The 15,679-nt window shown below is 30.5% G+C and overlaps 1 protein-coding gene across 1 annotated transcript; it reads right to left on the reverse strand.

Moving 5' to 3' along the window:
- Positions 1–921: 921 nt before the first annotated feature.
- Positions 922–15,182, reverse strand: LOC139530006 (PHD finger protein 21A-like). The gene is made up of 14 exons (XM_071326026.1): positions 14,988–15,182; positions 14,620–14,652; positions 14,420–14,485; positions 13,694–13,768; positions 12,609–13,055; positions 12,153–12,257; positions 10,737–10,788; positions 9,858–9,931; positions 9,032–9,089; positions 8,437–8,552; positions 6,788–6,940; positions 6,157–6,229; positions 4,992–5,095; positions 922–3,455 (listed from the first exon to the last, which is right to left on the reverse strand). Exons 1-14 carry the CDS (start codon positions 15,051–15,053, stop codon positions 3,354–3,356), a joined length of 1,524 nt encoding a protein of 507 aa, XP_071182127.1. The 5' UTR covers positions 15,054–15,182; the 3' UTR covers positions 922–3,353.
- Between the last annotated feature and the right edge of the window lie 497 nt (positions 15,183–15,679).

A 15,679-nucleotide genomic window follows, 5' to 3' on the forward strand; every position in this document is an offset into this window, starting at 1 on the left:
GTCATTTGAATAAACTATTATCTTATTGTACATGTTATGCATGTGCTCAATATCCATGATTCTCTGTTGATTGTTTACTATAAATGTGACAATCTGTAAACTATGGTCTCAAAACATACAATTATTTTGTTTTTATGTGAATTCAAATATCAACCAACAACCAAAGATGCAGAACTGGATCTGCCTTTCAACGTTCTACTAAATATCCAATGTACAAACAAACCTTATCTTTGTGGGTCTGTTAAATGCTCAATGAAATCCATGCTATATAAATCTATATTATCAACAATCACAAATCAGTTTCAAGTTTACTTTGAACCTACTAATTCTACAGGTGCTTTGAGTTTTGGTTGATGAACAAATACTAACATGTAAACACAATCTCAAGTTTCTTAAATCATGCAGGTCATGTTGAATATAGAATATTTGATTTATCTACCCTTAACACCATGTATTAGTATTGATCGTATGTTTAATGGGTTAAATGCCACTTGCAGTGACCCTCGTTTTATCATGACAGTTTTTGTTTTCATGAAAGAAGTTATAATACCCAGAAGAACCACTGACCTTTGGCAGAAAAACAACAATCCTGTACAATTAATATTTGAGTTAAACACACCTCACCTGAGGGGGCTCACACTGAAAACCCTTGAATTGGAACGAATTTAAATTTGTATAAAAAAAAATCACTCTGATTCAACTAAATGGTTCTCTGAAATTGACATCAAGTTTTGTAGGCAACATATTTGTCACATGGAAAAAATAAAAATTGTTTTCAAAATAGGAATTCCAATGGGAACTAGTGCTTCTACCTTCTGAAATAATTTTTTTTATAGAAAATTGTTTGCGTTACGTCTGCCGGAGCAATTTCCCTATGTCAACCTTTCAACGACTTCTGACAAAAATATGAAAAAACACTAATTTAGAAAAACATATATTTTCATTCATTTCAAAACAATGTGACATAACATACATACTGTATTTTCATTCAATTTCAAACCATACACATCAACAAACATACTATTGAACACATGAAAATGACTGCACTATTTAAAAGTATAAATTCATTCCATGAAAAATATCATGAAGAAAAAAATAATCATATAAATAGCATGACTAATCATATTGTATTAAATAGTTAATTCATTTAAACTCACACAACATACTGTCTTTCAAGGGAGAATTACTCAATCAATGTTCCCTCAAATATTCGTCATGGTATAAAATTAAGTGATGCTTATTTTTTTTATTATTGAATTTACCAAAAAATGCAAATATAATCTTTAGCAATGTCAATGCCAACTAATCCATGAAATATATTTCTGTACAAATGACTGAATTTAACAAACTTTTTCTTACTTAAAATGAAAATATTTAACTTAGTTATAGATTATTGTTTGTCATCTCAATGAGATTGATATTATCACACCAGCAGGTACAGCAAAAGTGAGAAAAGCGATCAAGTTGAGATGACAAACAATAATATATTTATCGATACTTTACCTATCACAACTTTGTTTCTTACATTGACAACGGCACTTGCTTCTTTAGTTTCTAGTGATCATTTTTCATATCACTACTGTGCATCAGTAAGATCAAAGGAAAATTTTTACAATGGTGGAATTAAATTCTGAATTAAACCATATAAAAGAAATTGAACAGAAATATAAAATGTGATATGGTAAGAATATAATTAGATGATAACTCCTTTAAATTACAACCTATCTTAATAATAAATTACATATTTTAAATTATGTACAAATCATACAGAATAGCACCTTGTAGTAGAGTTTGACATCATAGAACACAACACCTAGTAAAACATGTTTTTTTACAATATAGATTTGATACAAGTCCATTACAACTAGATGGGGTAATACAGGACGAAATTACACACAAAAATTATAAATGCTTCTTTTTCATGTTACTATTGAAAAGTTTAAATATTTGAAAATACTGATCTTGATAATATTTCAACAGGGATCAGCCTTTATGTAACAAATTAATAAAGGAGGTACCTGTACATTACAGAAACTAAGTATAGAGAAGCTAGGCATCATCATATTAGACAATTTCTAATAAAACCTTTTTAATCTTGCTGATGAAAAACTGACTTTAGGATCTATAAATGGGAAAAGATAAAATACAATTATGATCTAGATCACTGTGTACATTGAATTATAAATAGAAAAAGATATGTAAAGAAGAACACAAATGAAGTCTTCAATTTTCAGTTAATTATGCTTTCACATACATACACATACACAATTGCACATTCACATAAATCTTTTGAAAAAAACATTAAGGAAATCCTAGAACAAACACGATGTAATTGAAATGTCTAATTGCCAAGATTTTGAAAATCACAGTTTGTTTTTATACAGATTCTACATTATAATCAAATGACGGTCAACATAAAATTGAGAATGGAAATGGGGGAATGTGTCAAAGAGACAACAACCCGACCATAGAAAAAACATCACAAATACTTATATATCAAACTTAAACAACAAATAATAAGTAAATTATACAATGTAGTACAATTTATTTTTACATGCATGTAAATCATTTTTATATATATGAACATTGTCACATACTTAATATTCTCATGAATCATATTTTCGCCATAACAGTAACAATCTTTTTTTTTTATTTCATAATAGACCAATTCATGTTTAATTCAATTTAAAAGTAGACACCTTTTAAAAATCTTTTTAAACTTCAGATTCTTAAAACAATTGTTAAAAATGCTTTTAAATAAAGCACTCTTTTCATTTTTCCCAACCGAAACTGATACTTATTAGCACTGTTATTGACAAGGCATGAGTAATTCAGATTTGATTGCATTCATCAGCATAAAAATGCACATAGTTAGATATAATAAGATGTGGTGTGAGTGTCAATGAGTGCCTATGAGACAACTCTCCATTCATAGGCCTGAGTATAAAGACAATAATTTTTCTCAAAACGTTCACCAATTAAAATAAGTACTTTGTATTTAAATAGAGCAAAATCAAACTGTTCAAAAAATATTTCATAATTTTTAATTGTTTTCTTTCAATATTATACTGTATCAAATAATGTTCTTCTCCAAAGATATATTCTACTGTATACAATTAAGGTTTTTTAAACCAAATATTTAGTGGAAATATAAATAATAACAAATCTATTTTCATGTTTTTCTCTTCATATGAACTTCTTTTTAATGTACTTAGAAGATTGTTGCCTTTCATTCTATGAATAATCACATGTTTTAAATATGAACAATAAACACATGGACCATATTATCATATTTGAATCTTTTTGGATTACTGTATCAGTACAATTTTAAACATTGACATGCAAGACAACCGTTAAGAAGCTTGTATAACTTTGATGAAATTCTTCATTGTCTCTACAGACTGTTGGGTTAATCTGTGTCTTTCTAACAATTCTTCTTTTCTTTGTCGTTGTTGCTGGAAAAAAAGAAATAAAAAAGTTTAATAAGGCCAACTAAAATTAATTAGTAGATTTTCATCCAAAGTTTTGAAAAAATGTGGCGGGTGGGAGGATTTTTTAAATTTTATTTAATATGAAACCTTCTTGTGACGTGAACTTTCATATAGTTGCAAGTGTTATAATTAGCTTATACCATGTACATGTGTAAACATGTATAAAGAATCGTACATAATTTTTCAAATTCTTAAATAAATATCTCTGATTGGCAAAGACTGTTCTACATGCAATTGCTACTTTAGAAACCTATTTCCAGTAAACAGAAAAATCATGGAGAAATTCTCTATTCAGTTGGACTACTTTTTAAGCGATGGTTTGTAGTCCCTATAAAATTATACAAATGCAATGGTATTCAGCACAAGTATTGTGAATGAAATGAGAACTCAAACAGTGTTGGTAATAGTAGGGTTGTGCATTTAAGATTCTCAAGTTATGCAAGACTGAAGCAAAAACAATTACAATGTAAAACATGAAGTTGTTTAATGACTCTTTTAAGGGTATTTTTAAACAAAAACAAAAGCCATGGGTAAATCTAAAGGCTTTCTATAACACAATGTGTATGTTTGCCGACTTTTTGAACTCAATATACGGTCACAGATCTAACAAGTTTGTGCTTTTGTCAGTTTCTTTAATCCAGTTTTTTTTTTCTACCAATGTGTTCTACAATTCTTTCGCTTTTGAAATCTTTCAGAGCCCAAATTTGCTGACACAAAGTCAATGTTTTATAAAAAAAAAATCAAGGTTTTCTAATGAAAGAAATTTCCAATTTGTGAGATACCACGATTTGCGTTCTTGGACACAATGTATTACTTGTAACCTGAATATTTCATGCCCTTCTGATAATCTATCTCTATTCTCCGTAGATGATATTGTCATCATTGAGCAGCAGAATTTGTCAACATAATCATTTTAAAGTACTCGAAACAAGAAATGTGAAAACCAAATTTGAAACAGGAAGTTCGAATGAAACGAAATTATTGACGGTTACTGGTAACGGAAATGAACAAAATCCAGAAATTAGAGGGGCGGGCGAGGATGAAAATCTATCAATTAATTTAAATTGGCCTTAAGGAAAACAATTTAAATAAAATGCAAAAGAAAACCCTTTGAAACAAACTTGCTCACATCAATCTCTACCTTCATTTTGTCATGAAATCAACATATCAAAATTTTCAAAAGGGTTTTATCAAGTGGTCTCAAGTTATCACATGGAACCAACCAAATGAAGGTCAAATATGCCATTTTCTAATCCATGATGGACCTTCAACTCCTGAACAGCAAAAGTGTGAATGGTCAAAATTGTACTTGACCTTCTTATAGTGCAGATAGTGTATGTGTAGATGCACACAATTTTAGTAATTAAGAAATTCATACTCTATGTTGGTTGCTTCAGCAAAAGCAAAAGCAAACGCATTAACAATAAAATCTTTAAATATTGTTATTTACAAACAAAAGGCAAGACAACTTAAAACTTTAGAGATATATCTGTTACTTACCATAAGAGTTTCATTGAGTGATTTAGTTTTATTCTCAATCATCATTTTCTCAGCCAGTAAATCAGAACTCCTCCTTTGGAGTTTTCGTTTTTCTTCCTCTTTAGCTACAATATATAAACTTCAATAAAAGCTGTCCTTTGATGAATTTCACTGCTTACTTTATCAGCAGTTGTTGTTTAGATATAAATGGTATTATTATACCTTACATATATTTCAAACAATTCTATTGGGTGAAACATAATCACGTGACATGGAATAATTCAATTAATTTTCATTCAATTGCAAGGAAGGACGAACAACCCTAAAAATTTACACCAGCGGTGAATAACCTTTTGAGTTTGTTTATTTGTACTTGAGTTACCTCCCATGAAAATGGCGTAAATAAACAAAATGGCAGCGTTCACGTAACACAAGAAGCCCATCGAGAGACGAGGAAATATGGCATTGAATATAAATAGAGCTGAGAGTGCCAGCAGCCGATGAAATCTCTTATAAACGGTCCTTTTCAGGGCCATCAATATTTTACAAAAAGATTCTACTTTTGTTGTAAATTTGAGAAAAACGAACACAAATGTATTTTCAAACGTCAGTCTGTGTGTTATGTTAAAAGATATAGACTAGTAAGTGTTCAAAATGCCCTTCCACTGTTAGTTCGGTATAATAAAACAATTGTGGCCCCTTGGAATCGATGAATATCCAAAATTGTCATCCCTCAAAAGTTATGCTCCCAATGAAATAACCTTCTTGTGTTGACAATTTTGGATATTCACCTCTTCAACGGGCCATAATTGTATATTGTTACTTTTTCATATCAAACATATATCACAAAGAGTGTAAAATTATAAATATTTTTTTTCCTATTGTCTGTTTACTAAATTGTTGACTTATTTCGAATATATCACATGCAATTGTATTATATAAAAGCTTACTAATAATAAATGCTGTAGCAATTTTGTATAAAATAAACAATTTTTCTAGCTATGTTTAATATTTTAAAATGATGTCCAATAATTCACTTAAATATGAAGATTTTCTTCACATCAAATTGCTTCATTCTAGTTTTGATGACAAAATTGTTGTTTATTAAACAAACCAAAATAATACATTTGTCCTGTATATTGTTATTTCAGTTTTGCTAGCACTGAATATTTTATTGCCTACTTACCAGTTTTGTTGGCAATAAAGTTATGTACCATAGCCAGAGTTTCAGCAGACCAGGTACCAGATTTCCCATTGGCCTGTAATAATAACTATAGATATGAAAGTCTGTTTTGAAATTTATATTTGGTTACTTACATCGGTGAAAAGCTCATTAGAGCTTATGTTTGTATTGTTTGTCAATATGCCGAATCCAAATAAAGTTTTACTTACTTACTTACTTACTTTGATTGTTGGTTGCTTACTGTCCAGTGGCAATTATTTCATGCATGTTCAGGACGATGGTTACATTTATGTATTTAATTTTGCTACATGTATTCATTTGAATCTAATAATTTATTACACATACAATTGCCATCAAACATATTTCAGAAAATAAAAGAAAGACATTTTACATCATCAAGCAGTACAAACTTAACCATCATTGATGTATCAGTCATGTCATATTTAGGAACTCTTTCAGCTCATGACATCTTTCAGTAAACTTGTTTGCAAACTTATTGTCTTGTATAAAATAAAACTAGAAAGATTATTTATACATAAAAAAGAGTTAAAATACGTAAGTTTGAAAATAAGATGGGATAGCAATTATGTTTATCTAAATAAAGTGACCATATGTATTTCAAACTGTATCTTACATGACATTTAGGACAACTCCATCTTCCCTCTGGAATGCTGGGTAATGATGGTTCTACACAATGAATATGGTAAGCTCTATGACACGTGTCACATGGAATGAGGTTATCCACCATGCCACATTTGGAACAAGACAAGTCTCTGACTTCTTGGAACTGAAAGATAAGAAGTTTATTTTCAATTCTTGTTAAGGAGAAACGTGTTAGTATCTTAGACATTATGGCAATTAAACAGTAAATTGAGTGTTTTCACATTACCTACTTTTCAGTTGTTTTAATTTTTCTCGCTGATACAGACAATTAATATAACATCAACTGACAAGAAGCTCCAGCGGAACTTTTGTGTTTAGAAACCTCTTCATGTCAGTTTTCTCGCTATTACTCATGTTATTTCGATGACCTTAATTTTTGACTGAGCAAGTGACCAAGCATTTTCTTTTCCAAATTAAAGAACCTTAGTGAGCACGCTCACATACCCCACGTCCCCACATTGTCATTGGAGAAATTAAATAAGTATAAGAAAAAAAAAAATTGTATAAGAAAAAATACTGAATAATAATTTCCTGTCAATATACACATCTACATAGTATGTCCTTATTATCTACAAAATTTCATGAAATTCTGTTCTGTGTTTTCAGAGGAGTTGAGATGACAAACTGTTGCAGAAGTACATTGAAGCAAATAAGTTCAAAGGGGCATAACTCCTAGAAAAAAAATTGAATCGTAATTTCCTGTTGATATGCACATCTACGTAGTATGTCCTTATTATCTACAAAGTTTCATGAAATTCTGTTGTGTGGTTTCAGAGAAGTTGAGATGACAAACTGTTGAAGTAGTACCTTAAAGAAAATAAGTTCAAAGAGGTGTAACTCCTAGAAAAAAAATTGAATCGTGATTTCCTGTCGATATGCACATCTACATAGTATGTCCTTATTATCTGAAAAGGTTTCATGAAATTCTGTTACGTAGTTTCAGAGGAGTTGCGATGACAAACTGTTGCAGTAGTACATTGAAGCAAATAAGTTCAAAGGAGCGTAACTCCTAGAAATAAAATTGAATCATAATTTCCTGTCGATATGCACAACTACATAATATGTCCTTTTCATATAAAAAGATTTCGTGAAATTCTGTTGTGTGGTTTGAGAGGAGTTGCGATGACAAACTGTTGCAGTAGTACATTAAAGTAAATAAGTTCAAAGGGGCGTAACTCCTAGAAAAAAAATTGAATCGCAATTTCCCGTCGATATGCACAACAACATAGTATGTCCTTATTATCTGAAAAGGTTTCGTGAAATTCTGTTGTGTGGTTTGAACAGAGTTGCGATGACAAACTGTTGCAGTAGTACATTAAAGTAAATAAGTTCAAAGGGGCATAACTCCTAGAAAAAAAATTGAATCGCAATTTCCCGTCGATATGCACAACTACATAGTATGTCCTTATTATCTGAAAAGGTTTCGTGAAATTCTGTTGTGTGGTTTGAGAGGAGTTGCGATGACAAGAAACAGGACTGACAGACGGACTGACGGACGGACGGACGGACGAACGGACAGACGGGTCAAAAACATTATACCCTACGCAACTACGCAACTTCATTGCGTGGGGTATAATAATAGCATTAATTTATTTAAAGGATCACTATGTAATAACTTACCTCAGAAGCCCCATTTTTAAAGACACCATTTTTAATGCCAGTCCAACTATCGTTACTATCTGGTGTACTTGGATGACTATTACAAGGTGAAGTACGACTTTGTTTAGGTGGTCTTCCTACAAGTAAAGAAAAAAAACATCTGTAATACTTAATATTGGTTTCTTACAATGAATATAATTGTTATTATCGCTATTTTGTGCATTTTTCCTTTGATCTTTTTTTGTGATAATTTTTCATATCATGCTACTCGCTTGAGATGGAAAATTATCGCTAGAAACTAAGCAGGCAAGTGGCGTTACTAACGAAATTGACAATGTCGTAATACGTAAAATAGCGATAAACAGATTATCATTGGTCATCGATCAACAATAATCTATAATTATTTTCATAAATGAAATACAGCTATATAAAAAGTGTAAAAAGTTATAAGAGATTAAAGCAAATATCCAAAAAGGGAGTGTGCAATTCCGATCTTTCGGATGTCTGATTACCACAAAATTAGTGAAAACAAAATAAGATAAATAATGGTTCATCAAAATAAATGTATCTCCTATAATTAAACATGGTATTGTACAATATATAAACGGATACATACCTCTGGACCTTTTACCACCAGGAAGTGAATTTAATGTTAAACTATTTGGTCTCTTTCTCTGTAAAATAAAACATGTCAATTATTGCATGAGATTCTAATGAAGGGTTTTATGCACCCGTATTTCTAAACACAAAGGCAGTAAGAAATAATGCAACAATTTCAATCTAACTTTTAAAACTGATTTTTAAGTTTTAGTCCAATATTATGTCAAGATAACACAAACACATATCAAAAACCATCGATAGAGTTTCAAAAGCAACAAATATGAAATCTACCTAGCATTAAATTTCTGTTAGAAATAAAGCATTCATAAACAAAATGAAACCCAATTAAACTTTTTATGAAAAAGTCAAACAGATTTGCAAAGATTTTGATCACAGAAAATAAAATTTTACAATAATTTATTTATGTGTAACACAATAAGCATCTAAATTCTGTAAAAAAATAACTAGACAATGAAGGTCTCTGATTAAAAGTTACCACACTGCTTAGAGAAAGATTTTTTTTAAATGTTTTATGTTTGAATTTTTTGGTGGTAGTGGACAAAGGGAAATAACTCTATCTATTTATTTTTTTATGTCACATTTTTTGTTGTTAATTGGTATAATCTATACAAAAGAAAGATGGAAAAAAATACAATCAATAAAACAATGTTTTCTGCCACTTAATGTTTATGGTTATTTAGAAATGGGTGGTTGAGGACACTCCTTAAAAAATGATAAAGATGTTGAATTTTTTTTTAATCCAGTTTGGTTTTATCAAGTTTTTTTTTATATATCATGCATCCTCCCAAATAGACTTGATTTTTATCTCCTTGGTTACTTACTATATCTGGTTCAAAATTATACAGTGGGTTAGCAGTAGTCCTTCTTCTTCTATCATATCTTTTATTCTTCAATTCTAAAAAAAAGTGTAAATCAATAAATTACAACCTTTTCTCACATCTCAAAGTTAAAAAATAAAACAACACAACTCTTTTGCTTTCCTAACAAAATCTGAAATTTCAAATAAAAGACAACAGTTTGTCAGGATAATATTTTACCTTCAGGATTGTTTTATATATGTTATATATTATAATTTAATTTCAAATTAAAATACTGTACACTTATCGAACAAAAGTTAGTTCCCACTCAAAAAAAGATCTATTAATTAAGGAAAATAAACATTAAAATCTAAACATTTCTACATCATATGGTATTTATTTGATATAAATCCGACCTGTAGTTAAAAAAATCTCAGGTGATGTAAAGTTTAAAAAAATACTGTAAATTCAGAAATTATTGCAATGTTTTTACTGCAAAAAATGTGATTTGATTTGATTTTTGGTGTTTTAAAAAGCACTTTTAAGCACCGCATTTAGGCTATTTCATGGCGACCAGTTTTTATTGGTGGACGAAGCCGGAGTGCTAAGAGAAAACCACAACCTTTGATAGGAAAACTGACAATCCTAGTCAATCAAGATTGTAGTCGAGTGCACCCGCACAAGCGGGGTTCAAACTCACAACCTCAGTGTTGACTGGCTAGTGATTACAGTAGTTACTACTTAAACCACACAGAAACAAATGTGACAGTATCAGACAGGCAACAATGAAAACTTGCATTATTTATTGTGAATTTCCTTCACAAAAATTTTGCAGTTTTCCATAAAAAAATTATGATTTAAAGCATTATAATTAGCTATAACATGTAGTTAAATTATACTTGCCATTTAATGCTTCCCTTGTTATAAGTTCTAGAGCACTCATAAAATTCAGTTTCTGAAAATATATTGTGAAATTCAAATATGAGTATATATTATTTTAAAATCTTTATAAAAAAAAACCATATTCAAAATGTTAGGTACATCTATTCTTGCATTTGCAGGACTTTTTTTATGTTTACTCTATTGCCAAGCAAAGATATATGCACTGCTCCTAATAATATGCAATACTCTTGCAATTCAAAACAAAAGAAAACAAGTGAAACTGCGAGCTACTGCTCACTGATGATAGCCCTGCCGCAAGAGGATAATATTAATAGTGTAAAAATATGCAAGTGTTCGGTAAACAGGAAGTTGTCGAGTGATGAATCTGAAAACGCATCACACAGTAAAGCTGACTTATATAAATCCTGAAACCAAATTTCAGAAATCCTTGTATTGTAGTTCCTGAGAAAAATGTGACAAAAATTTTCAACTTGGCTATCATGTGTAAAATCATACAAGTGTTCGGTAAACAGGAAGTTGTCGAGTGATGAATCTGAAAACGCATCACACGGTAAAGATGACTTATATAAATCCTGAAACCAAATTTCAGAAATCCTTGTATTGTAGTTCCTGAGAAAAATGTGACGAAAATTTTCAATTTGGCAATCATGTGTAAAATCATACAAGTGTTCAGTAAACAGGAAGTTGTCAAGTGATGAATCTGAAAACGCATCACACGGTATGGCTGACATATATAAATGTTGATACCAAGTTACAGAAAGGGTGGATGTGTAGTTCCTGAGAAAAATGTGATGAAAGTTTTGTGGGACGGACTAACTGACGGACGGACGGACTGACGGACGGACTGACGGACGGACTGACAGACAGAGGTAAAACAGTATACCCCCCCTTTTTTAAAGCGGGGGTATAATTAATAACTGTCAATTTAGATTTTTTTCATTCTTCTATGTCAGCAAAATAAATGACAACATATAATAAGTAATAATCTAATCAATAAGATTTGGCTTAAAAGTCATCTTATTTGTAAGCCACAAAAAGGTATTAAATAATGTCATACATGATACAATTGTGAGGTGAAAGAAGGGTTGTCATCCCTAATTTCTGATAAAACACTAAATCCAGGATCTAAAAAATATAATCATTATTTCCTGTGTCCTGATAAGTGTAAATCCTGAATTGCCAAAAAAAATATATTTAATTCTGACACCCCAAGATTTATTGTTTATTTGTCAACAGATCTAACAATAAATGCTTGCAAAAAAGTAAATTTACTACTAGCTACACTAAAAATTTCAAAGTCTTTAATTCTTGCTACATATATATGCAAGTTATTCCTGTTCTAAGAATTTAACTTCCATATCTACAGTAGCGTTGATTCATGGTTATACTACAATGTAAACGAATAACTTGATATACCTCTTTTTCTTCTGGAGTTGGTTTTTTATCAACAGTTCTGTCACCAAGATCATCAGATGAAGGTTGCCTCTGTATTGATGTAGAGGAGGACGACTTAGAACTACCCTGAAACAATATCAATTTACGGAAATGTTGCATACAAGTTGTCATTTTACATGTACATCTTATTCTACATGTTCTATATAGAAATTTCTACAAGTATTCATTATTTTAAATTTACAGTATGGGTTTTTCTCATTGTTGAAGACTGTATGGAAACCTGTGGAGGTTTAAAACTTTCTCTTTTTATTTCTGGTGGATAGTCGCTCATTGGCAATGCGACCACATCTCAATAATTTCATATATACCTTTAATTTTTAATTTGTAAGATATTTTTACACATATATGTTAATACAGATGACTGTATTTATAAATACCGGTATATATGCAAATTTGAAATAATACAAGATATTTTACCTGTGAAGTTGACCTTGACTTAGGATACTGAGGTACTCGTAAAGGTGATGATGGCTGAGATTTATCTGTCTTTATAACTGAGCTAACCACATTAGTAACAGCTGTTTGAATCAGAGAGACAGGTAGAGGAGCTGGTAATATCCTGGCTGGCTGGATAGGAATAACAGGAGTTGTTTGAATATTCGTTGGCTGTGGCAAGATTTGTTGATTTATATGAGCTGGTTGTGGTAATGATGTCACCAACTGACCAATAGATTGGACAAACTGGGGCATAGCACATATTTGAGGTGAGATTGGTTGACCAATAGACTGAGCAGCAAATACAGTGGGAATGAGTTGATTGACAACAGGCTGGAGTAATAAATGAGCAGGTTGAGACATAGCGTGTGCGGCTGGTGGCACTGTTGTAATGGCAATACTTGTGGCTCCAAGTGGTAGGCAAGTAGGCTGCAAGAAAATATATACATTTGATATCAACAGTGCTTTTGTTATTGAGCCAAAATTAAAATCGGTTTAATCTTCAAAGCATGTCTGATCCCTTCATTGCCAAATTTGTCATATATCTAGCAGATTTGAAAAGTAGCGCAAAAGAGGTAAACATCCTATTCTTATGCCTAATGCTTCACATAGGAAAATCTTTTCAGTAAATTGATGAGCTATTCTTAACACACACTAGGAATTTAGTTATATTGCTAACTACATTGCACAAATGTAGAGTAAATTATTTCAAAATTGTTACAACTAAAAATCTTTTTTTATCATTTCTTAGAAAAGTTTAAGTTCAAATTTTAACCTGAGTAGTTGTTAAAACATCAGATGTAGAAAAATATATCATTCTACTGGACTCCATGTTAATCAAAGGTGAAGCTCACTGAAGCTATTCAAACTATACCAATTTCTATTGTTGTAAGATGTCAGAGGAGTGAAATAATCATGTTTATTTCACATGTGAAATTATTGGTTTTTATTTCACTGGGAAATCAATGAAATTCATTGCAACCAATGTAATAATCAAATTTAATGCACATGGAAATAATAATATATTAACGATTACATGACAAGGGTAATATTTAACTTATATTTACCTGAATATTCATTTGGGTTGACACTGGTGATTTCTTCGTTATAATATCTTTACGCAAACTCTGAACTATAATCCTCTGCAAAGAAATTTAAATAATTCATTTCTATTAAACATTATGCTTCTTTTTTTTAATTGATACAACATTTCAATTTTACAGTATTTTTTTATGCCTTTACTTTCTTTTAAAGTGGATTTGATGTTAGAGTTCAGATGTCATAAGCCTCATTAGGCAAATTTTATTTCAACTTCTTGGGATTTTCACCCTCCTAATATATGGAGAATTTAACTTTTCCGGTTAAACAGTCCATTTTTCGGGAGGCAGTACCCAGTACTTATACCCGTCTATATACAGTTTTAAATATTCCTTTGATATTTTCCCCCTCTTTATAAGCATAAAACTGTTTAATCTTGCTGTTGGACCATAGCTCTTAGGTCCTTAAGATATTTTTTTACAATTTGCTAACCCTAAGCTCTAAGGTTCTTGTAAGTTTTTTGTGCACATATTGTCAAAAAAAGTCATAAGAACATAAGAGGTAATGATCAGCAACTGTCTGATTATTGTAATTATGTTAAATAAGATGTTATTAAATAAACTCAAAATTATATTTAGTTAGTGTAACACTCTATAATGTGACTTTGGATAGATTTTACAAAAATATATATATCTTTCACCTGATACATAGAAAAATTGTCAAAATTCACTTTTTTCAAATTCAAATTAAATTACCTGTTTTTCACTTAAAACTGTAATCTGTTTCTGTAAATCACGAAGTTGTGTTTTCAGCTCCACATTCTGTAATGAAATACATGAATTATTATTTGTATAAGTGTAACTGGAAAATGAAACTTTGTCCAACAAAAATCAATAAATACCCAAGCATATAAAATGTACAACAATGATTCAGTAAAAATACTTAATTTCCTCACCTGTAGGTCAGCCTTTATTTTAGAAACCAGGATCTGAAATTATAAAAAGTACAAAATACTAGTAAATCATATTTTAATTATTAATTTTATTGTAAATCTGTTTTTACTATCCATAATTGTGTAATGTGACGTGCGCATTCATAACCACTCATACGAAACGACACAGAAATATTGGGTTATTTTTGGGAAAATACACAAATAAAACCAACGAAACAATTAATAAATAAATTCATATTCAAAGATATTCAAATAATATACAATAAAATTAATAGCAATAAATGTTGACTCGATGCAAAATTTAATACACAACTTTGTTTTGCGATATGAAAATAAGAAAGTTGCATTTGAAAACCATTGGTTGTTTTTACCTGATGATTTTGAATAGCCGACTTCAGCTGCACTTGAATTAATTCTAGCTCTGGAGTTGTCATCATAGAATATATCGGAATCAACAGAAATATTTTACTCTGTTTTAATTATTTTTTTCCTTAAAAACAAGAAAATTACACAGAGCAACACATCACGGGCACATAACGATCACTGACCTCTTCCGTTTTGCGGAGAATATGCTCAAGTTTCTTCAAAATTTAAATATGGCATATATAGTTCAAAAAGATGTCATATTATGAACCATTGGTATATCAAAAATCAGAAAAAGGATAGTAATTTACCTTACTATTTAACTGAAACAGTTTTTGCACAGAATTATTTTGACACGCGGATGCATCGACAGTCGAACCACTGTGCTCCACTACGTGTAAACGTGTTAGCGAATACAATCTGGAGAATGGTCGTTAATATTCTTAAATCCGTTGAAATTTAATACATGAGACCACTTGAAACTAAACACTGTACTGTGTTATACCAGTCTCAGAAATTACTAATGATTTACAACTACATATACATTTCCTTATATAAAAAGAAGATGTGGTATGATTGCCAATGAGACAACTATCCACAATTAAAAGACCAAAATGACACAGACATTTAACAGCATTTAACTCATTTCTTTTAGCGTGCTCAACCATGTTGACCACCGAGCCTCCTTAACCGATAAACG

The sequence above is a fragment of the Mytilus edulis genome, chromosome 7, assembly GCF_963676685.1.
Source record: "Mytilus edulis chromosome 7, xbMytEdul2.2, whole genome shotgun sequence".
Classification (NCBI taxonomy): domain Eukaryota; kingdom Metazoa; phylum Mollusca; class Bivalvia; order Mytilida; family Mytilidae; genus Mytilus; species Mytilus edulis.